This window comes from Malus sylvestris, chromosome 11 (genome assembly GCF_916048215.2).
Source record: "Malus sylvestris chromosome 11, drMalSylv7.2, whole genome shotgun sequence".
In the NCBI taxonomy this organism is placed as follows: domain Eukaryota; kingdom Viridiplantae; phylum Streptophyta; class Magnoliopsida; order Rosales; family Rosaceae; genus Malus; species Malus sylvestris.
The window spans coordinates 7,631,378-7,654,071 of NC_062270.1; the positions used below are offsets into that span (position 1 = coordinate 7,631,378).

The window sequence follows — 22,694 nt, forward strand, 5'->3', positions numbered from 1 at the left end:
CAACCTCGTCGGACAACGAGAAAGAAATGATGAAAGAATTGGGGAAGTTTTGTTGTATCAGAGAAGGTTTTCTTTTTACGAAACACAGAGAACGGAGAAGTTCACTCACAAGGGTTCTAAGAGTTCTAAGGGTTTAAAACAGGGGTCTCTTTCAATTAATATTGGCGCCTGGGATCCCAACCTTAACATCAATTGAAGGGGGCACTGTTTGGGATAAAATATGAACTTTGGGCCAGAGAGAAAGTCGGCCCAAACCCAAGGCCCAGAGGAAAACTTAGGAGGCAGGAAAGAGGCTTTCGGCTGGGCACAAGTTACAAAGGCCACCTGCTTACCTGCTCAAAGACCACAGGGGGTAGGCTATTCAGTCACTACACAGCCCAATAAAGTACTTTATTGGTGGCATTCATGTAAAAAAGCTAGTGAGTCATCACCAAACCGCATTCGGGCACCGCTATTGCTACAGGAACCCAAGCTGAAGTCGTCTATAAAAGGAGGAAGAGAAGACAGAATTAGAGACACTCAAACAAACAAACAAAAGCCAAAACTCTGCTCAAGCCAGATTTGCCTTCAACGAAGCTGTAGTCAGCACAAGCCTTCATCCCATTCGGGATAAACCTTCCCAAACCCCTGTAATAGCTCTGCTACCTTGTTCATGGTGGTATCGATTCATTTTGTATCCTCTTCTCCCCCGTCAACCCCTCTAAAAGCTTTCAGACCTCTGACAGAGCCACAAAGATAGATTTTGTAAGAAGTTCAGCCTTGGCCGATAAGGTTCAAACTTACCCGACTATCTTTGCTCTGTCTTTGTCTTTTCTTTCTTTTAAAAGCACAATAACATGTTATATATTCCCAGTTATATACAAGTTATTTCTAGCAAAGTCATAATGAAAATGAGTCTTCAGCACTTGAATCCGATCTGAATCGCGTCAGAGTTCAAATCAGATCTAAGTCTTAAGCCCGGCGGGCATGTAATTTAAAGATCAGTTTAAAAGTCCTTGGCCTCAAGGCATAAAAAAGAACTCTATGTGGACTCAACCCATCCATGACAATCCTTGATAAGCGAGAAGTCCGAAGTTACTTGGGGCGCAAGTAATCAATCTATTTCTCCGTTTTGTTGCTATTATATCTTGATTCGTAGAAAAGGCTTAAGTATGAAGTGAATTCTGATAGAAAGCCTCAAGGCCTACACCTAAGGCCCCACGAAGGCATCTATTTAGCTTCATTTCATGTTGCGGTCTAGTTGGTCCGAGTATAAGGATTAACTCTGATGGGAAGCCTCAAGGCCTATACCTAAGGCCCTACAAAGGCACTCATTTGGGTTCGTCCTACCTCTTAGATTCAGATAATCAAAGGTATAATAGTGATAAAACTCTGGCAACCATAAAAGACCAAATATGATACATCCAAGCGCTGGTTTAGTTTGACAGGAAGCCTCAAGGCCTATACCTAAGGCCCCACAAAGGCACCTGTTATATCTAACTTGGTTTCTCGGGCGTATACATATTCAATCAAAGCTTAACACCCATTCAACATCTGCCATACTGAAGATGGCAGTGGCACGCCTGAGCACGACAAAGTTAATCTTGATTGTGAGCCTTAAGGCCTACACCTAAGGCCCCACAAAGGCACCCTTTCAAATTAACTATGTCCTTCTCTTTCAGAACTGCCCGACGAGCCTTGCCCGAAGTGTGTCTTGCCCGACCAAGATCTGCCCGACAAAGGCTTGCCCGAGCGAGCCCGAGAAGAAAGCAGAAGTACGACAGATACCCTCAACCGACGCCATTCTCCCAGGGGAGCTGTGTGCTCGTCCGCCAGGAGATTCCTGCGACGAACAGTATTAATATCCTCATTTCTTTATAAAAATAGGGATTAGGTGTTGGGTTAATATCACATCGAACTTTAACGATCTAAACTGTTCATTTTTTAAGTTATACCTTATAGATCATTCTTGCAAAATATATACCAAATCGGAAATATTTAAAACATCTAATTGGGTTCAAAAAAATGAACGAATACTTTATTATACAAGAAAACAATGAAATTTGATCTTGATAATTAAATAAGCAAATAATTTCGGATTGAATTGAATTTTTGTAAGGATGATCTATGAATCGAGGTTTACAAAATAGACGGTTCGGATCGTTGAAATTCAATATAAAGTGGGCTCAACACCTAATCTTTTTTTTTTTTCAAGAAATGGGGATCCCTTTGCCTAAAAGACCTGTATACATATATGTTATACATTTATGGCGTGTTTACCAAACCGGAACGGAATGGCAAGAAATGGAATTGCATTCTTTTCTAGGCATTAAAGCCGTTTACTAACATTTCCGGAATGAAAAACAAGATGAGGTCCACTTAAAATCAGGATTTGGATCCTTAAATCTCCTGGAATCAGATCTCTTATATGGAGGTGGTATTTGGATTCCAGTGAGAAGGCTATTCCAGGAATCCAACTTTTATACCCAAACTACCCCTAGATGGATGGGCTTCGAAGACTGAGTTGGTGGAATGGGTTGTCTTTGGTGAAGAACGGATTTGAAACTCGTTCGATGTCGCATTTGCCAATTGAACGACACTCTAACACCTGGAATTGAAGCTCCAGTGGTGGTAAATACACTCTAACACCTGGAATTGAAGTTGCAATGGTGGTTATTGGGTATATTCTAGTGGCTGTGTGGTTGGGGAGAGATGGAAGGAGATGAGAAGTAGATGGAAAAATAAGAGGGGGAAGCTGAAGATAGTTGGGGTATGAGACGGCAACGAGACCGCAGTGCAATTGGACAAGGAAAGGTGGGGGGTGAAGAGCAGTGCAAGGAAAGGCAGGGTGGGCTATGGAGGCGTAAGGGGGTGGATTTGGTAATTGGCATGTTTGGGTGGAGAAGGGAATATGATTAAGAAATTTAATTTAATTAAGATATAGATGAATTTTATTATATAAATTTAATTAAAATAATTTATTTGTGTAAGGACAATTTAGTAATTAAACTAGTTTTAATTCCGATTGAAGTGAATTAGTAAACAACTTATATGGACTTAACATCATTCCTACTCCGATTCCAGACAGTTTTAGTAAAAAACTCCATCAGGAATCTGATTCTAATTCCACCTCATTTCAATTCCTCCTTAATCCAATTCCTCTCAATCTGATTACAGATTAGTAAACGCGCCCTTAATGGAATTGGATCCTATATGGATCTACTTTGTGGGGATCATAGGGATCCCTACATCTTAGCCATTCATCGTGTATCGTGGGGTTAAAAATTATTTGACTTTTTTATTGTTAGGCCATGTATGTGTTTTTTATTGTTGCTCACTCGATGGGTCACTCTCTTGAACTAAGACACATCATTCTCTTTGTATCCACTGCGTCCTCTTCACCATGAAAGTAACCTCATGTAAGAATAATTTTTGGCTCGAGTAGGAGTTTCTACTCTAAATTACTCGTTGTCAATTCAACAAACTTCGTCTTTATGATGAAAATTTTTATATCAAAAATAACTCTAAAAGATCGTCTGTGCAAAAAATTAATTTAAATTAAGGTTGTTTAAGTCATTAAACTGTATAAAAACAGATGAACAAAATTGATAAAAGTATTACAAACCGTCTATGTATTTGCTACAATTGATTGACTAAACAACTTTGATTTTAATTTAATTTTTGTAGATATGATCTTTATAATGTGATTAATAATATAAATGCTTTTGATCTTAAGCACAAAAGTTTGTAATTTGAACACAGAATTTTGAGGAGGAATTCTTACTCATGCTTGACTAGCGAAGCATTGTTCCACATGTAAATAGGTGATCCATCATTTTCAACCAACATATTATTATGCACTTAATCAAGGCTGAAAACAACCTTTTATTCGTTTGGACGTCAAATCTTTAGGGTAACATTAGAACTTTCTTTTAACAATTTTTGAGTGTGAAAGTCATTGCCTTTCCTTGAATTGATTTTCTTCTAAATATTTGTTGGACCTATTTTCACACGCTCAGCCCATATGCTTGTTTGGACCCATTTTCACACTATCAAGCCGTGTAATTTAGGCTGATTAATGAAGGGGAAATCAAGAGGGTTATTGACAATTCTCATAATCTTGGGTTTTTTAAAAAAAAAATGAAAAAAAAAGGATGCTAATGTGATATGCAACTTTATAATGCATGGATGAGTTTAGTATGGAGACGTGTAATGGAGCGCAGATGTTTTGAGAAGTTCTTTTGGAATTTGCTTTCTAATTCATTGGCTCACAAATCTCTGTACGCTAAAATTGTGGGAAGACATGCACTCATTCACTGATGTCGCGGTTATTAAGTTCTATCAGGATAATCGAAAAAGAAAATGTAAATTAAACTTATGAAAATATTGTTTACGAAAGACTCACTCACGTGTTAATACATATAACAGTTGTTCATTCTTACGCCACAACATAATTATCTTTTTTAAATAAAAAAAAACACACAAAATGACCAAAGTAGCCAAAGTACTCTTATTGAAATCACTCGACCTAGATTTTATTCACCATCTGTGGTATTTAGCACTAGCGCCACCTACAAGTGCTATATTTGGATTATGACACATTTGTATGTGCTATTTCGAATTCATGGTTCTGGGAAAGGGAAGCCATTGACGCTCATTCCCCCATCAATGCCAATAGTCTGCCCAGTTACGTAAGAAGCTGCTGGGAGGCATAGAAAGGACACCACAGCTGCAACCTCTTCTGGCTCTCCAGGACGTCCTAAAGGGGTTCGGGCGTTGATCGCATTCGAAAATTTCTCCACACTGAGAAACTGTGGAGAAAACAAAGATAAGCTTATATGTGTAAATGCATTAGGTCAACCAAAGTTGCTCATCAAATTTTCTACTCTAGGGATGCATACATGTCAGCATCTCACTTGCCTCAATTTTGAACGAATAAGATGAGCATCTTTTTTTTTAGGAGATGACTTCTTTAGATTTGATTTTGATTTTGGTAGTTTGATAATTAGGTGCATTACTATGATTATACACACGCTACATATATGATCACATCAATGCTCTATGTGCTATTCAGTCACATAAAATTGAAGACTTTGCTGTGCATTGTAACATTGTATGTAGGACTTATCTATATTAAAATGCGTGAGCACCACTCTTATATAGTATACTTATCTGGAAGAACTAACCTTTCTAAATAATGTACATACCTACCGAAGTAGCAAAACTTATAAAAAAGGAAAAAAACTTAAAAGTTGTTAAAATTGCAAGCATATGAAGACTATGAGTTTAGAGATCTCACAGGTGCAGAGAGGGGTGTTCGAATGAACCAAGGTGCTACACTGTTGACCCTTATGTTTTCTTTTCCCCACTCACAAGCCAAGGATCTTGCCAACGAAATTATTGCTCCTGAATATAAATTAAGAGAGAAGAGTCACAAGCTTTCATAACACAATGACGTTAAAAATGAAATTACATAAATGAAAAACAAAAATTTATCCATCATATTATTGTTAGAAACCTCCTCATCGCGATTGATACCATGTTAACCAATATTGATTGAAGATCTTTGATGTATGTAAGGATGAACAGTTTCTAGAGAGAGAGAGAGAGAAGAGAAATGTGTATCTTATTTCTTAATGACCAAGTAATACAAGGTACAATACTATTTATACACAACAATCTTAACTACATAACAAACATACCTTCTAATCTTATGACAAGTGTAACAATCCTACATTCACTAACTCATACACTCTAACACAACGGTCATAATTAAAGCAGGTTACTGGTGTTCAAGGTGACTGCAAGATTTTAATTGATCGACATACAACAACATACGTATATTAGCAAACACATCGATATGCTTATTTAGGTCTATCAGTATGATCATGCCATGCTTGTGTTTGGTTTAGTAAAGTTGAAAATAATACGAATAACGAAAGGGCTAACAAACGGAAGAATACATTGACTATATATAAACAAATATAATATTATTAATTGAAGAAAAAGATTGGCATGACGACTAAAAAACTACAATGTGACTGACTCATTAATAATAACAAATACAAGCATTACTATATAAAGTGAAAACTAAGGCAAAACCATAATCTTTAACGGACAAGAAATCTTATCTTGACTCACAAGAAAACCATAAATAGTAATAAAATAAATAACTAATTTCCAACAAGTAATTTTCCTCAATTTTCACTACCTATATTACAGTTTATATGTATGGTCTAAGGCCTAGTTTGGTATTACTGTACTTTTAAAAAAATATGTTTCTACTGTGCTGTGAGAATAAACAGCAATAAAATAAAGCTGTTGTGTGTTTGGTTTTTTTTTTTTTTTTTTTTGTAAAAATGCTTTTAACAAACAACAGTGTCTGAATGTTTGGTAAACTTTTATATAAATTGTTGTGAATATGTTAAATGATTAAAAAAGATATGGTATTTAATGTGATATAATTACTGTCAAAGACAATAATGTAGGTGCAAAGATTGTGATTTTGTAAAATATGTGGAGGGTATACTTGTCATTTGAAAATTTCATTAAATGGGCATTGATTACTGTGGTTTGAAAAAATAAAAACATGTCATGGTCTACCATGCTTTTGCTTTTCTACTGTCATTGACAAAAGTTATTTGAAAAAACAATTTTTTTGTTTTGTTTTGTTTTTCCAAACACTTTTGATGTTCTAGATTTTTTTTAATAAGTTATTTAAAAAAAAAAAACCACAACAATACCAAACTAGCTCTAAAGATCATCACACGATCTCTTTTTTATAATCATTTGTTCGTAAGAAAAAATTTCTATAAGAAAGTTTGAAGCAATATATTGTAATTAGCTGAAAAAACAGTACCTTTAGTCGCAGCATATACACTTCCAATCCCTGCAACTGATACCACCCCAGCAATAGATGATACAAAAACAATGTTACCAGCTCCTGAAGCTTTCAGAAGAGGATGCGCAAATTGGGACAGATTGTAAGCAGATTCAAGATTTGTAGTTGTAACAAATGCGTAATCTTCAGCTGTGCAATCAACTGTTGGTTTTGATTCGGAAGTTCCCACATTGTTTATCTACAGGCAAACATTGGGGAGCACGATGATTAGCTAGCTGATAGCCCAAGTGTTCATGAAATGCTAGAAGTGGATTTTTAGGTTCACGTACGTAGAAGCTAAATTCATAAATTAAAAAAAAGGATATATATTGCAGACATGCTACGACTTTTTATATTATTCTAGATTAAATTCATGAAGTTTTTCTTGTCCGTTTTCAAAATAAAACCATGTAGTCCACTATGCGTTGCTTATAATGGAGTTATTGCAATTGAGTTAGGAAAGGCACAATAATGACTCATAGAATGGAGAAATCTCTCTAGTGTGCACCATATTCAAGTGGGTACTCCACATATCATAAAATAAGTGGAGAAGCATGAAAACATATATCATTTACCCCATTGTATTATGATATTTGGCATGCCGCTTGAATACCCAGCACTTTGAAGAAAAAAAATTATTTAGTCAAATTATATATCTTGTAATCAACTTTTGTATCTTATTGTTAATTTTGGATACATTGTTCATTGTTTTCATATAAAACATACACTTATATATTAATAAGGATAAGTATAATAGTATACTACAAAATTAATTAAATTTATACATAAGCATTAAGAATGAACAATAAACTGAAGGTACGCAAAAGTTAAAAAAATATTCGAAAACTTATATAAAATATGAATTTTCAAATTATGTTCTAAAATTTTCATAATTACCGAATTCTGATATTTCCAAATATGCCTAAAATTCTGAATTTAAAAATTGTAATCCGGTCCAATTCCGAAATTTCGAAACGGAAATTGAAAACATTATTTTCGATCCTTGCAAAAAACACCCTACGAGCACCAAGATGATGAAACATTAAAATCCCTTCATTAATTAGTTAGGACTACAAATGAATGACAAATTAATTACAGGGGTACACTAGTAATTCAACCTTAATTTTTAAATTGAAGAATCCCACATATTGGAACAAGTTTGAAATACTTTGGAAAAATTTGAATCGGAAATTCAGAATTCTCGAAATCTTTAAATGCTTTCCGATTTTCCAATTTTTCACAAAATATTCGGATTTAGAAATTTCAGGTTCGAATTTGGAAATCTTAGTGTTGGAATTAGAAACAACATTCTAATTTGCAGCCCTAGATGATCACTTTATATAAAGAAATAATTTTTTTTTGTTTTTGCTGATATATGGAAGATAAAGTTATTTTAATGAATATATATCTTTCTTTTTTTTTAATAATTCAACAAATTTTTTCCAATAAAAGAATTCCTTTATTGAGTATTAAGCATGGAGGTCTGGAGGGGAACCGAACGGGATTCTCACCTGTCTTTGATAACAGCATTATCTTATCTTTTGAAAACAGAAATATTAATATATTAGTATTATCTTATCTTTCATAAAAGATAAAAACAGAAATATTAATATATTATCATATCTGTTGAAAAAGCAGACTGATAATATTAAAAATAGGATGAAATGCCGATTTAGTCTCTGAACTATTACTTAAGTGAAAATTAGATTTCTGAATTATTTTTTCAGTAAATAAAGTCTCTAAATTCATTAAAAATTGCTAATTTCATCCCTACTATTATATTCAAAGCTATTTTGTCCAATTTTTCTTCAACTTAAGTCACTTGACACACTTTAGAGTGTAATACCGTCATTTTCTTGCCTATAAGCCCTTCACATTTCATATAGGTTGTAAATATAACATCTAATTTACCCTTTAAAGTTAACTTACATTATTTCTTATGAAAAACTACCAATTTACCTTCCAAAGTTAACTCCATACACTATTTCTTTATGGAAAACTACCAATCTACCCTCTAATGTGTATCACATGTAAGTAACGTGACTTAAATTGATGGAAAATTGAATATAGTAGCTTTGAATATAATATTATGAATGTAATTGGCAGATTTTTATAATACAAGAACTAATTTTTCTGAAAAAATAATTTAGGAACCTAATTTTCACTGATGTGATAATTCAGAGATTAAATTGGCAATTCACCCTTAAAAATAATCTCTTTCGTTTCCCCTTTCCATTATCAAGCGAAAAGAAGATAATGCTAGTGGGAGTATTAATTTAAGGAATTATTATTGGCATTCTAAAAATCTCATTTTTCACTTCAAATTTTCTATAATTAGAAAGATAAATACACTTGTGAGGAGTGTATAATAAGATTTGTGGAGTGCTAATAATAGTTCCCTTAATTTAAATCAAATTTGTAATCTATATGACATGGTTAGTGATGATTAGATTATACTTAACTATTAATTAACGTGTTTATTTCTTATTGGTGACACATCACATGGTTTGCAAATTTGGCTAAAAAAAATATTATGTACCATTTTGTTTGACGACAACAAAGTTAATGAGGTATAAGTTTATTTATACGTGTCAATGAATAATAGAGGCCATAGAAATGTTATAAACAAAATGAGTGCATAAGATTTGAACAAAAAAAATTGATCTTCCTAGTATTACTCTTACCAAAAAAGGAAAAATGCACATTTTATCTTTAGAATTTAAAAAAATAAATATTTAAATTAAATACTTATATATATTTAATATAATTACTCAGATAACGCCTGTATTAAATACATATATATTCACAAGAAACCCAACTAAACTTTAACGTAATAATGAATGACTTTGGTTTCCTTTCTCTAGCTCAAGGTTTGTGCATGCATTGCTGAGTTTCAACTAATAAAACAGCTATTTACAACAATTAAAAAAAAAAATCTCTAATCAAACGAAAAATGTTAAACCTAAAACTAATTAGTAGGTATTTGAGTTTCATCATGACTTTATTTTCTATAAACTATTAGTACAACAAATTAAACTGAGAAATTAATTAATAAATATAGAGTACTTACAAGGATGTTAAGTTTTCCGTTAAATTGTGATGAGATCTTGTTTATTAACTCCTCCCTTTGTGCTCTTGAAGACACATCACAGATTGAACCAGTGACTTGATGAAAACCCTTGGCCTTCCATTGACTCAAGCAGTCATCCAGCTGCCCTTGACTCCGAGAGCAAGTATGAACAGCTGCACCTAGCCCCGCCAGTTCCTCCACAATAGCACACCTAATAATAAACACATTACGTACATTTATCGCAGTGTAAAGATCCATTACACGCTTTTCCAAAAAAAAAAAAAAATAGATCCATTACACACTCATCAAATCTCTTCTCTCAAACTTTCTAGCAACGTTAGGTTAGACAAAGATACACTGGTGCTCTGAAATTTTTAACCGCCAAATCTTATTTTCTTTTGTTTTTACCAAAGATCCAGCACTTAAAAGAGACAATCCAGAGTACTGTAGAATATCTAGGTTAGAAAATGGTTGTGTTGCTAGTCGCTAGATTTGGTCAGTAAAAACGCATAAACATGTTTAAATGGAAATGTGGAACAACGGGTATGGCCTCTGGGTAAAAAAAAACTGCCTTATTTGTTAGGGTTGTAGAGTTCAAAATTTGTGTCATTGGTATCTATGGTATCAATTGATTTTCTTGCTCTGTATCAACCAAAAACTGGAATGAAATAGCAATGTAGATGCACTTATCAGCTGGGAAAACACAAACGTGAGTGACAAAAAGTAAAGAGAAGACTAACCCCATCCCTTTGGTTCCACCAGTGACAAGAGCAGTCTTTCCCTCAAGAGACCATCTGCGACCTCTGCCATTGATCTCTGCATTCGCCATCTCTCTCTCTCTCTCTCAATTCATCCCACTTCCATCCGTGCACTTTTTATATTAGAAATGAACTAGTTACTTGTTATAATGTACCGTAAAACACGTGCTAACACATGCAAAACACATGAAAAGTGCATGCGCCTAAATTTGAGATATACTCTCTCTCTCTCTCTCTCTCTCTCTCTCTCTCTCTCTCTCTCTTACCTTTTTTGTGGGGGATTCTATTCTCTGCATCACTGCATGTAAAATTACAACTAGATTTTTTTGTGGGGGACTATTCTCTGCATCACTGCATGTAAAATTACAACTAGATTTTGAAAATTTAAATCATCACAACTTCATTTACTCTATAATCTTGCTCAACTTAGAGAGAAAAAATTTAAATCTAAACCTTCCTCATGGCGACAGTATTATGTGATTATATGATCAGCCTAAATTGTCTAACAGAAGTGTTTTTAAAAGTCATCTGATAGAAGTGTTTCTTGAACTCAGAGCCAAGTGTGACAACTATGTATGTTTCATTTTCTTTGAACCTCACACTAGCTTATGCGTACTAATTCATAATTTTTTTATTTACGAGTTAATTAATTGAATATACAATGTGCCAAATAATTATTATTTTTTCACTTTCTTACCTTAATAGCACTGTGAAACTAAATAATTTGAAGGGGAATATTAGCAAGCTTATCACTTAGATCTTTTTTTTATATTTTTGGCTTTTCTTCTCATGTTGCAATATTACTTGATGATCGAAATATCTATCATGTAGACCACTTTTTCAGAAATAATTCCCATCATGAAGCAACATTGTATAATAAAAATGAGACATAAAAAGTAAAATGAGAAGATTAAAGTGATATAGCTCGCATCCCTCAAATCTAAACAACACCTTCCTGTTGAATAAAACGTGACTAGCATCCCTCAAATCTGAACAGCACCTTGCTAAGCGTGACAAATCGAAATCGAAATTCTACTCAATATCCAATTTTTTATTCTGGTTTTATAGGGACAAACTAAATCGCATTGATTCGCTTTGTTTATAAAAATCTGATTATGACCTGGCTGTTTAAAGAAACAAAAGAAAGACCCGGCTAGCTTTTTATTCTACCGACAAAGGTCGCAAAATCCAATCTTCTTTTTTTAAGAGTAACGGATCGTAACTTTTCTTTGCCATTTCTAATTTAGTTTAGAAAAAAACATTGGCTCCCTTGGAATTGCAAAAACAATAGTATATAATGTATCATATAAGAGCTTTTTCAGTGTTTTTGGAATATAATTGAATATACTATATGTCATGGTATAAAGGTGAAATGTTTAAAATTATTTCTCTTACCACTTGTGTTATGTCGTATATAATGTAGTAGTTCATGTTCTAGAAATACTACAAAATTCTCATAGTATACCATGATATATTTCTTCTCTTTCTTGAGAAGTTTTTCCAGGTACCTGTCACATACGCTGACTGGGAATTCCATGAACATTTGATATCTGTATATTTTATTCTTGTAAATTTAAAAATTGACAAATATTTTAAAATAAACTCAAAAATGACATCAAGGTCTCCCGAGCATGACGACGACGCCGAACCACCCGCACCCACCTTCATCACCGGTCGGTGATTTTTCTGGCATCATCATCCTTCTCCCTGTTCGACTTTCTCTTTCTTTCCTTTCCCCTCTCTGTTCTGCTCTTACCTCTACATGGAACCCAGAGATTGACGGCGGCAACCCAACTCAGATATGCTGTCGTCAATCTCGATCTATCAGCCGGAGTTCGCCGACATCGTTTTTGTTCTTACTCTGGAGCAGGAAAGAGAAGAAATAAAAAAGGGAAGAGAGAGAGAGAAAGACAGAGATAGGGAGAGAGATGATGCGGAAGGGCAGGATGGGTGGACTGGTGGAACCGTGGAGGGATGGAGAATGGGTATGGGGGATGGGGATGCGGATGGGAGATGGAGAAATGGGTATTTTCGATTTGCAGGAAAGCGTTGGAGCTCACCCCACAACTTCGATTTTTTTTTAATTATTTAACTATTTTGTGAAATGAATATAAGGGTAAAATGGGTATTTTAGTGTCACTTAAGAAGTAGAAGGATAGGTGTCAGATGCTTATTAGTGGGGAACTCCAAGTCAGCATAATAAATTGATATTAAACTCATTATTTCCAAGAGTTAAACTCAAAATCTCATTTCTTAGGTGGATAGTACTAATGGCGATTAGCTTAAAATATGAAAGAATGCAACACATGAAGAATTGGAAATTAAGGTATCGTTTGGTACGCAGATGGGACGAGACGGAACCGGATGAGACTGAACGGAATGGGACGGGACGGGACGGGACAGGACGGGACGAAACGGAGAGGGAGCAAAGATGCCCTTGGATGGAAACAAAGAGGAAGAAAAAGGAGACGGAGATTTTATAATTTTGTGTTCCACGGATGTAGAACGAGTCGTTCTAGGGGTGAGGTGGAACGAAAATTCACCCAAAATTCGTCTCGTGGAACAGCGCGTTCCATCCGTTTTAGGCCCACCAAACGTGAAACGGAACGCCTCGTCCCATCCCATTCCGTTCCTGTTCCACGTACCAAACGGTACATAAAGAACCGTTATTTCAAAGATACTTTTGGAACAGGAATACAAATGGAAAATATTAGAGTGGGAGAGAACTTGTGTGTTTACAGTCCCACATCAAGAGTGAGATCGATGACTTTTTGGTTTAACTTTTGGCAAATAGATATGTCATTGAGACTATTGTCTGAAGGCATACAATTCTACCTTGTATTTTTTTTAATGCAATCTGTTGTTAATGGTCAAACGATAAGTTTAATACTCACACGATGATGCGTAAGAATCTCGGCAACAGGTGGGATGAAACTATGCTCCGTTTGAAAATATTTTTTTATTAAAAGTATTTTTTCTTAGAAGCGGTTTTATTTTAGGGAACTTTAACGAAAAGCACCCGGTACTATTCACTTTAACGAACAACCATATTTTTACACTAAAAAGTCAATCATAGTACTATTCACTTTACCCTTTATTTTGTCCTTATCATTAAAACTTAAAATTTTCAAGCCCTTTTCATTAGTTTTCTTTTTATTTTAACCATATCGAATTTTTTAATATAAATACAAGTGTTTTTTTTTTGTTTTTTTTTAAGATTTCAAAAATTGCATAGCACGTGCTTAATCCAGAAAACTGTTCAAGTTCTCTTTAAACCCAGAGACATTTTGAACTATTTTTACTTAACATCATCATATTTAAAAGAGCTTTAGTTCTTTCAAATACACTTTCAATTGGAAACCGCCCCCTATAACAAGCTAGACATATGAAGTTATGAGAATACTTGAAGAGCAAGTTGTCCAAATCATCTTTAGGTAATCTTTGGAGGGGTCAGTTGATGTTGCTTAAAGGGTTTTTGTAACATCTCTCGTCTAAGTTCACCTCAGCACTTAAGTTTAGTTATTTTTTAATCTTTAATTGCACGAAAAGAAAAAAAAGGACATATTACATTAACGTAATAAGCAATGGTGAAGTTAGAATTTTCAAATAATAGGATCATTATATCAACTAAAAAAGCTTCATTGGACTATTTCATCAAGCACCTAGTAGGCATCTACCAATGCCTACCAACACATACTAAAAGCTTAGGCTAACGTATGTCGACAACTACTATTATTTTATAGGCTTGTCAATGGTGAATGCAAGATACCGCGGAGTAATGTTGAAGATTGTTAAGGCTTGTCAACTAAGATATTTCATCGAGCACATGATGGTCACAATAGAGTCGCACACAAGAAGAGAGAAGGAAGACAAATGTGATAGAATAAAGTAGAAAAAAAAAAAGTGGGAGGAGGAGGTTGTAAATTTTGTTTGCCTTAGTTGTTTATAGGGGTCAAATACAATACACAAACAAATATACATGAAGGTTTTTAAGTTGTTGATATCAAGAGCAACCAATGATCCTATGTTGACTTTGTCTAGTACGACCTAATGCTTGAAGTTCGAACATGTTATAGAAGCATTTTTTATTGTTCTGATCATACATGTCGATCATTTTCAATGAACTGGCGATCTCGATGGTGCTCTTTGGAGGATGTTGGAGTCTTCTCTTCATCAGGTTTGGAGGCCGTGTTTGGCGTGATCTCAGGCATCTGTTGGGACGATGGTTCGAGATGGTTGGTTGGTGGCGTTCTGGCGGTTGCGGAGGGTAGCAAGTTGCTGGAGTTTGTTGCGGTTTTTTCTTTTATGGTGGCCTCACACTTTTGTTTTGGGCCATTTTTGCTTTACTCTGGAGGTCCACGTCTATGTTGTGTGCTTATTGTGATTGAGTCTCTTTCTTTGTAAGGCTTTTTATTCAAAATGGTTCATGAGATTTGCATCATCCATAAGTTTGGTCCTTAAGATTTAAAATCAATAGAAGTAGCCCTGAGATTGTCCACCATCCATGATTTTGGTCCTTCCGCTGAAGCTTTTGGCCGGAAGTTTGGGCAATTTTTAAAGCTTCGTAACTCAATCGTTTCTTAACCAAATTCGACCCATAATATATCAAAATGAAAATAGGAAAGTGTAAAATAAGATTATATCTATTTGGAAGCTCAATGATTGCCAGAGATGGTCAGAAAATAGCCTCAAAGTTGACTGGTCCGAAGAAAAACTGAAAAACTTGCCGGTAACTTGCCGAAAATTAGGTAAACTTTAAACGTTCATAACTTCTTCAATACTCAACGAAATCAAGTGATTCAAAAACAAAAATCATACTTTTCAACGAGAAGAAGAGAATGTTACCTTTTTCAACGGCTAACTCGTCGTGGTTTGGCCGTAAAATGGCTCGAAAGTGTCTGTTGAAAAGGGTACCATTCTCTTCCTCTCGTCGAGAAGTATGATTTTTGTTTTTGAATCACTTAATTTTGTTGAGTATTGAAGAAGTTATGAACATTTAAAGTTTACCCAGTTTCCGGCGAGTTTTCCAGTTTTCCCTCAGACCAGTCAACTTTGAGGCTATTTTCCGACCATCTCTGGCAACCATTGGGATTCCAAATAGATATAATCTTATTCTATACTTTCTTATTTTCATTTTGATATATTACAGGTCGAATTTGGTTAAGAAATAATTGAGTTACTAAGCTTTGAAAATTGCCCCAACGTCTGGCCAAAAGCTTCAACGAAAGGACCAAAATCATGGATGGTGGACAATCTTAGGGACCAAACTTATGGATGATGCAAATCTCAAAGACCATTTTGAATAAAAAGCCTCTTTGTAATTATATTGTCTTGGTAATGATTTTATCCTTTAAACAAACCAAAAAATAAAAAAAATAAAAAATCCAGGCTTGGAAGCTCTTCTACTAGAGTGAAACGAAATGTCAATATACCATATGGTTGGCAATCTTTTACTTATTTAATTAGAAATTAATGTCACCTATTTTCAAATACAATTAAAGCACACCACTTTGGAATTAGATACGAGATTTTATTTTTCCAGACCTGCAACACTGTCTCTATGACTGCATATGCAATTATGTATACATGCATAACTGTTTCCAAGTCATGCTCCTTGGAAGAGCAAGCCATTGACGGTCACCCCGCCGTCTACGATAATAGTCTGCCCAGTAATGTAAGAGGCTGCAGGTAGGCATAGAAATGCTACCAAGGAAGACACCTCCTCTGGCTCTCCAGGACGTCTTAAAGGGCATCGAGAGTTTATCATCTCCAATTTCTTTTCATTTCGGAGAACCTGCATGCATAGAAGAGATAATGGATGAAAAGAGAATGGATGTGTAGGACACATATATTAGCGACGATCTTAAAAATTGGTCAAGCTATTCGTAAACAAATTAATTAAGACTAGATGTATGATCTAAACTTGCTGTAAACTTTTCACCGAAAAACTTGCTGTAAACAAGTCAGGTCTAAGAACCTATACAGACATATGGACTTTCGGCAAAACCCAACTTTTTATTCTAATTTTGACCATAGGTTTTTGGCAGACTCATTAACGAAATACGGATTAGCTTGAAGTTATGAGATGATTGTAATATAAGAAGTTAAAACAATTCACTCATGTATCTTAAATGTGGTTTTGATTTTCTTGCCGCTACATCGATTGTATTTAAAAAAAATAAAAATAAAAGGCATGCACAAGAACGTGATCCAAATAATCTTACAGGTTCAGAGAGGGGAGTCGTGATGAACCAAGGCGCCACACTGTTGGTCCTTATATTATCCTTCGCCCACTCACATGCTAAGTTTTTTGCTAACTGATTCATTGCGCCTGAGATGCAATAAAGAAAAGCCACACTTTGGTCTAACATTAAAAATACACACCAAAAACAGCGTAATCAAATTTTAGGTTAGTCTAAAAGTGATATAAACAATGTATGATACTTTTCAATTTTTTAATCTGATTTAAGGTGTTAGTCTAAAAGTGATATTTAGATTTGAATGAATTTTTAACTAAGTATAAACAGTATATGATACTTTTCAATTTTTAATAAAAGTCGAAATCTATATAAGAAAATTAACTATAAGCACCTTTAGCAGCAGAATATATAGATGCACCATTTATTGAGACCACACCAGCAGTAGAGGACAGAAAAACAATGTTAGCAGCTCCTGCAGCTTTGAGAAGAGGATGTGAAAGTTGGCAAAAGTTGTAAGCGGATTCAAGATTGGTACTCATTATGAATGAGTAATCTTCGGCTGTGTACTCTACCGTTGCTTTCGCTTCGACAATCCCCACATTGTTTATCTATAACAAGACATTATTGAAAAGGTTTAGCATAGCATAACGATTTTAGTTTATATGTATTATTGAAAAATACATGAAAATTATGTGTATTAAACGTAAAAAAGTACATCTTTGAGTTTTAAAAAACGTACAATTTTACAAATTATTGAAATTTGAAATGTGTACAACAAACATAATTATTTATGAGAGGATGTTTAGTTTGTCTTGAAAGTGTGATGATGGTTATTCATGATTCATGCACATATGTTGTTTCAACTGATCAGTCTTCTACTTACAAGGATGTTGAGTTTGCCATCAAAAAGTGATGAGACCTTGTTTATAAGCTCCTCTCTTTGGGTTTTTGACACCACATCACAGACTGAGCCAGTGACTTGAAAACCCTTCTTCTCCCACTGACTCAGGCAGTCATTAAGGTCAACTTCATTTCGGGAACAAGTATGCACAATTGCACCCAGCCCTGCCAATTCCTCCACTATCGCATACCTAAATAAAACTTTACTAATTTAACATAGAGCAATACAAAATAATTCAAACCCATAATTCTAAAACAGAAGAAAACACGGGACAAGTGGAGAAATAAAGAGAATATTGCATTGGATGTATAGGAAAATTAAAACTAACAGAAGATTAATGTTCTTAAGTATCCAAATTTAGAGAAGCTAACCCAATTCCTTTGGTTCCACCGGTGACAAGAGCTGTCATTCCACGTAGAGACCATGTCCTCTCTCTGCTATTCATCTCTATCTGCTCTCTAATCTTCCTGTCTGCTCTCTAATCTATCTTTATGCAAATACTTTGTGGTTTCGGTTATATTTCTTTTCGATAGGATAACTATTGTATATTTTGGCGGCCAGGGAAAGGTACGCGTGCCATCTGTTCATTCAGCAACTTGCAACATTTTGGTTGCTTGTTTTGACGTGGCAAACTAATGCAAATTGATTGTCCAATTTGAATTTGACTAAATTATATTTCATCCAATTTCAACATCTTACAATGACTGTCTATTTCATACAACTTTCGATTCAATCGTTACACAGTGATTCAATAATTCAGGACGAATTCTAATCTCATATTCTATAAAGCTCGTTTTGAATTTGATTCGTGACACCGATGAATTATACACTATAAAGAATTGAAGTTTAAAGAACACTATTTCAACAAACTTTTGGAACTAGAAAGCAAAGATACTTTTGGAGCTAGAAACAAATGGAAGGTATTACGGTTCGTCCTGAACGAGATCGATGTCTTTTCGGTTAATTTTTCAGCAAATAGACATGTCATTGAGAGTATTGTTTAAACCCATAAACATTTTGAACTATTTTTACTTAACATCATCATATTTAAAAGGGCTTTAGTTATTTCACTAGCACTTTCAATTGGAAACCGCCCCCTGTAACAAGCTAGACATATGAAGTTATGAGAATACTTAAAGAGCAAGTCGTCCAAATCATCTTTAGGTAATCTTTGGAGGGGTCAGTTGATGTTGCTTAAAGAGTTTTTGTAACATTTCTCGTCTAAGTTCACCTCAGTACTTAAGTTTAATTATTTTTTAATCTTTAATTGTACGAAAAGAAAAAAAAGGGACATATAACATGAATGTAGGGTCATCATATCAACTAAAAAAGCTTCATTGGAGTATTTCGTCGAGCACCTAGTAGGCACCTACCAATTCCTGCCAACATATACCGAAAGCTTATGCTAACGTATGTCGACAACTATTATTATTGTAGAGGCTTGTCAATGGTGGATGCAAGATGCCGTGGAGTAATGTTGAAGATTGTTAAGACTTGTCAACTAAGGTATTTCATTGAGCACATGGTGGTCACAATAGAATCACACACAAGAGGAGAGAAAGAAGACAAATGTGATAGAATAAAGTAGAAGAAGTAGGAGGAGGAGGTTGTAAATTTCGTTTGCCTTAGTTGTTTATAGGGGTCAAATATAATACGCAAACAAATATACATGAAGGTTTTTAACTTGTTGGGTCAAGAGCAACCAATGATCTTATGCTGACTTTGTCACTGATAATAAGATCCCTGTCTTAATTTTTTGCTAAGAACATAAAAAATCTTGTATCGTTGAGTATTGATAGGAACATGTCATCAGCCTTGTTGTATCTTTGAGGGGCCAAGGAAAAAGATGATGTGCAATGCTTCTTGAGGAGTTTTGTTGTTTCTCAATAAAATCTAGTCATTTGAATTTCTTGCTTCTAGTACTACCTAATGCTTGAAGTTTGAACATGTTATAGAAGCATTTTTTATTGTTTTGATCATACATACATGTCGATCATTTTCAATGAACTGGCGATTTCGGTGGTGCTCTTTGAGATGTTGGAGTCTTCTCTTCATCAGGTTTGGCGTGATCTCAGGCGTTTGTTGGTGGCGTTCTAGCGGCGGCGAAGGGTAGCAAGTTGCTAGGGTTTGTTGCGGTTTTTTTCTTTTGTGGTGGTCTCAAACTTTTGTTTTGGGCCATTTTTGCTTTACTCTGGAGGCCTACATCTATGTTGTGTGCTTATTGTGATTGAGCTTCTTTCTTTGTAATTATGTTGTCTTGATAATAATTTTATCCTTTAAATAAACAACAAAAAAAAATTTTCCAAACTTGGAAGCTCTTCTACTAGAGTGAAACGAAATGTCAATAGACCGAATGGTTGGCAATCTTTTATTTACATATTAAATTATAAATTAATGTCACCTATTTTCACATACAATTAAAGCACACCACTTTAGAATTAGATACGAGATTTTATTTTTCCAGACCTGCAGCACTGTCTCTACGACTGCATATGCAATTATGTATCCATGCAGAACTGTTTCCAAGTCATGCTCCTTGGAAGAGCAAGCCATTGACGGTCACCCCGCCGTCGACGATAATAGTCTGCCCAGTAATGTAAGAGGCTGCAGGTAGACATAGAAATGCTACCAAGGAAGACACCTCCTCTGGCTCTCCAGGACGTCCTAAAGGGCACCGAGAGTTTATCATCTCCAATTTCTTTTCATTTCGGAGAAACTGCATGCAAAGAAGAGATAATAGATGAAAAGAGAATGGATGTGTAGGACACATGTATTAGCGACGATCTTAATAATTGGTCAAGTTATTCGTAAACAAATTAATTAAGATTAGAAGTATGATCTAAACTTGCTGTAAACAAGTCAGGTCTAAGAACCTATACATGAATAAACAAGACATATGGACTTTTGGCAAAACCCAACTTTTTATTCTAATTTCAATTATGGGCTTTTGGCAGAATCATCAACGAAATACGAATTGGCTTGAAATTATGAGATGATTGTAAATATAAGATGTTAAAAGAATTCACTCATGTATCTTATATGTAGTTTTGATTTTCCTGCCGCAACATCGATTGTATTTAAAAATAAATAAAAATAAAATGCATGCACAAGAACGTGATCCGAATAATCTTACAGGTTCAGCGAGGGGAGTCGTGATGAACCAAGGTGCCACACTGTTGGTCCTTATGTTATCCTTCGCCCACTCACATGCTAAGTTTTTTGCTAACTGATTCATTGCACCTGAGATACAGTAAAGAAAAGCCACACTTTGGTCTAACATTAAAAATCACACACCAAAAACAGCGTAATCAAATTTTAGGTTAGTCTAAAAGTGATATAAACAATATATGATACTTTTAAATTTTTTAATCTGATGTAAGGTGTTAGTCTAAAAGTGATATATTTTTTTCAAAGAATTGAATGAATTTTTAACTAATTATAAACAATATATGATACTTTTCAATTTTTAATAAAAGTCGGAAATCTATATAAGGATTAACTATAAGCACCTTTAGTGGCAGAATATATAGATTCACCATCTATTGAGACCACACCAGCAGTAGAGGACAAAAAAACAATGCTAGCAGCTCCTGCAGCTTTGAGAAGAGGATGTGAAAGCTGGCAAAAGTTGTAAGCAGATTCAAGATTGGTACTCATTATGAATGAGTAATCTTCAGCTGTGTACTCTAGCGTTGCTTTCGTCAAGCTAGTCCCCACATTGTTTATCTATAACAAGACATTATTGTAAAGGTTTAGCATAACATAACGATTTTAGCTTATATGTATTATTGAAAAATGCATGAAAATTATGTGTATTAAACGTAAAAAGTACATATATACGTGTACACATTTTTGAGTTTTAAAAAACTTACAATCTTACAAATTATTGAATTTTGAAATGTGTACAACAGAGTTATTTACGAGAGGATGTTTAGTTTGTCTTGAAAGTGTGATGATGATTCATGATTCATCCACATATCTTATTTCGTCCTGGTTTGGTACTGAGGTGATTCTGAAAAAAGTAGATATCAAAAAAAGTTCCCAGCTTTTTTATGTTTGGTAAACATTCAGCTTCAATTTTTTTTCACAGTTTTGGGTGAAAAAAAACCAAAAACACAAAGCTGCAAAACCTAGCTTTGAAAAACCAGTTTTTTTTTCACATCTGTTTTACATAAAAGTTTATCAAACACTATAATATTGTTTTTTTTTTAAAAGTACTTTTACAAAAAAGTTTACCAAACACTCTACTGCTTTATTTTACAGTTGCTTATTCTCACAGCATAGCAGAAACAATTTTTTTTCAAAGCACAACAATACCAAACCAGCCCTTCAACTGATCAATCTTTACTTACAAGGATGTTGAGTTTGCCATCAAAAAGTGATGAGACCTTGTTTATAAGCTCCTCTCTTTGGGTTTTTGACACCACATCACAGACTGAGCCTGTGACTTGAAAACCCTTCTTCTCCCACTGACTCTGGCAGTCATTAAGGTCAACTTCATTTCGGGAACAAGTATGCACAATTGCACCCAGCCCTGCCAATTCCTCCACTATCGCATACCTAAATAAAACTTTACTAATTTAACATAGAGCAATACAAAATAATTCAAACCCATAATTCTAAAACAGAAGAAAACATGGGACAAGTGGAGAAATAAAGAGAATATTGCATTGGATGTATAGGAAAATTGAAACTAAAAGAAGATTAATGTTCTTAAGTATCCAAATATAGAAGCTAACCCAATTCCTTTGGTTCCACCGGTGACAAGAGCTGTCATTCCACGAAGAGACCATCTCCTCTCTCTGCTATTCATCTCTATCTGCTCTCTAATCTATCTTTATGCAAATACTTTGTGGTTTTTATTATATTTCTTTTCGATAGGATAACTATTGTATATTTTGGCGGC

General features: G+C 34.6%; 2 protein-coding genes across 7 annotated transcripts; both read right to left on the reverse strand.

Moving 5' to 3' along the window:
- Positions 1-4,326: 4,326 nt before the first annotated feature.
- Positions 4,327-10,803, reverse strand: LOC126588785 (tropinone reductase homolog At5g06060-like). Its single transcript, XM_050253896.1, has 5 exons — positions 10,670-10,803; positions 9,930-10,140; positions 6,839-7,058; positions 5,279-5,385; positions 4,327-4,790 (listed from the first exon to the last, which is right to left on the reverse strand). Exons 1-5 carry the CDS (start codon positions 10,756-10,758, stop codon positions 4,602-4,604), a joined length of 816 nt encoding a protein of 271 aa, XP_050109853.1. The 5' UTR covers positions 10,759-10,803; the 3' UTR covers positions 4,327-4,601.
- A 5,302-nt stretch (positions 10,804-16,105) lies between these two features.
- Positions 16,106-22,685, reverse strand: LOC126588786 (tropinone reductase homolog At2g29330-like). Of its 6 annotated transcripts, XM_050253898.1 has the most exons (6): positions 22,528-22,685; positions 22,141-22,348; positions 21,298-21,514; positions 20,922-21,028; positions 20,430-20,504; positions 16,106-16,406 (listed from the first exon to the last, which is right to left on the reverse strand). In XM_050253898.1, the coding sequence occupies exons 1-6, from the start codon at positions 22,599-22,601 to the stop codon at positions 16,293-16,295; spliced, it is 795 nt and encodes a 264-aa protein (XP_050109855.1). In that variant the 5' UTR covers positions 22,602-22,685; the 3' UTR covers positions 16,106-16,292. The 6 variants fall into 6 exon arrangements, with proteins under 6 accessions (XP_050109855.1, XP_050109857.1, XP_050109854.1 ...); XM_050253900.1 differs by lacking the exons at positions 20,430-20,504; positions 20,922-21,028; positions 21,298-21,514; positions 22,141-22,348; positions 22,528-22,685 and adding exons at positions 16,912-17,018; positions 17,279-17,495; positions 17,807-17,978; positions 18,160-18,321 and having other exon boundaries at positions 16,106-16,481; XM_050253897.1 differs by lacking the exons at positions 20,430-20,504; positions 20,922-21,028; positions 21,298-21,514; positions 22,141-22,348; positions 22,528-22,685 and adding exons at positions 16,912-17,018; positions 17,279-17,495; positions 17,771-17,978; positions 18,160-18,321 and having other exon boundaries at positions 16,106-16,481.
- Between the last annotated feature and the right edge of the window lie 9 nt (positions 22,686-22,694).

Bases quoted from the DNA above. Each gene is read 5' to 3' on its own strand.
- LOC126588785 (XM_050253896.1), bottom strand. From the start codon at position 10,758: ATGGCGAATGCAGAGATCAATGGCAGAGGTCGCAGATGGTCTCTTGAG. The intron at 10,141-10,669 runs GTTAGTCTTCTC...GTTTATTATTAG, and splicing joins GGTGGAACCAAAGGGATGGG to GTGTGCTATTGTGGAGGAAC. The intron at 7,059-9,929 runs GTAAGTACTCTA...GTTTGCCTGTAG, and splicing joins ACGGAAAACTTAACATCCTT to ATAAACAATGTGGGAACTTC.
- LOC126588786 (XM_050253898.1), bottom strand. From the start codon at position 22,601: ATGAATAGCAGAGAGAGGAGATGGTCTCTTCGTGGAATGACAGCTCTT. The intron at 21,515-22,140 runs GTAAGTAAAGAT...GTCTTGTTATAG, and splicing joins ATGGCAAACTCAACATCCTT to ATAAACAATGTGGGGACTAG. The intron at 21,029-21,297 runs GTGCTTATAGTT...ACTGTATCTCAG, and splicing joins TATATATTCTGCCACTAAAG to GTGCAATGAATCAGTTAGCA.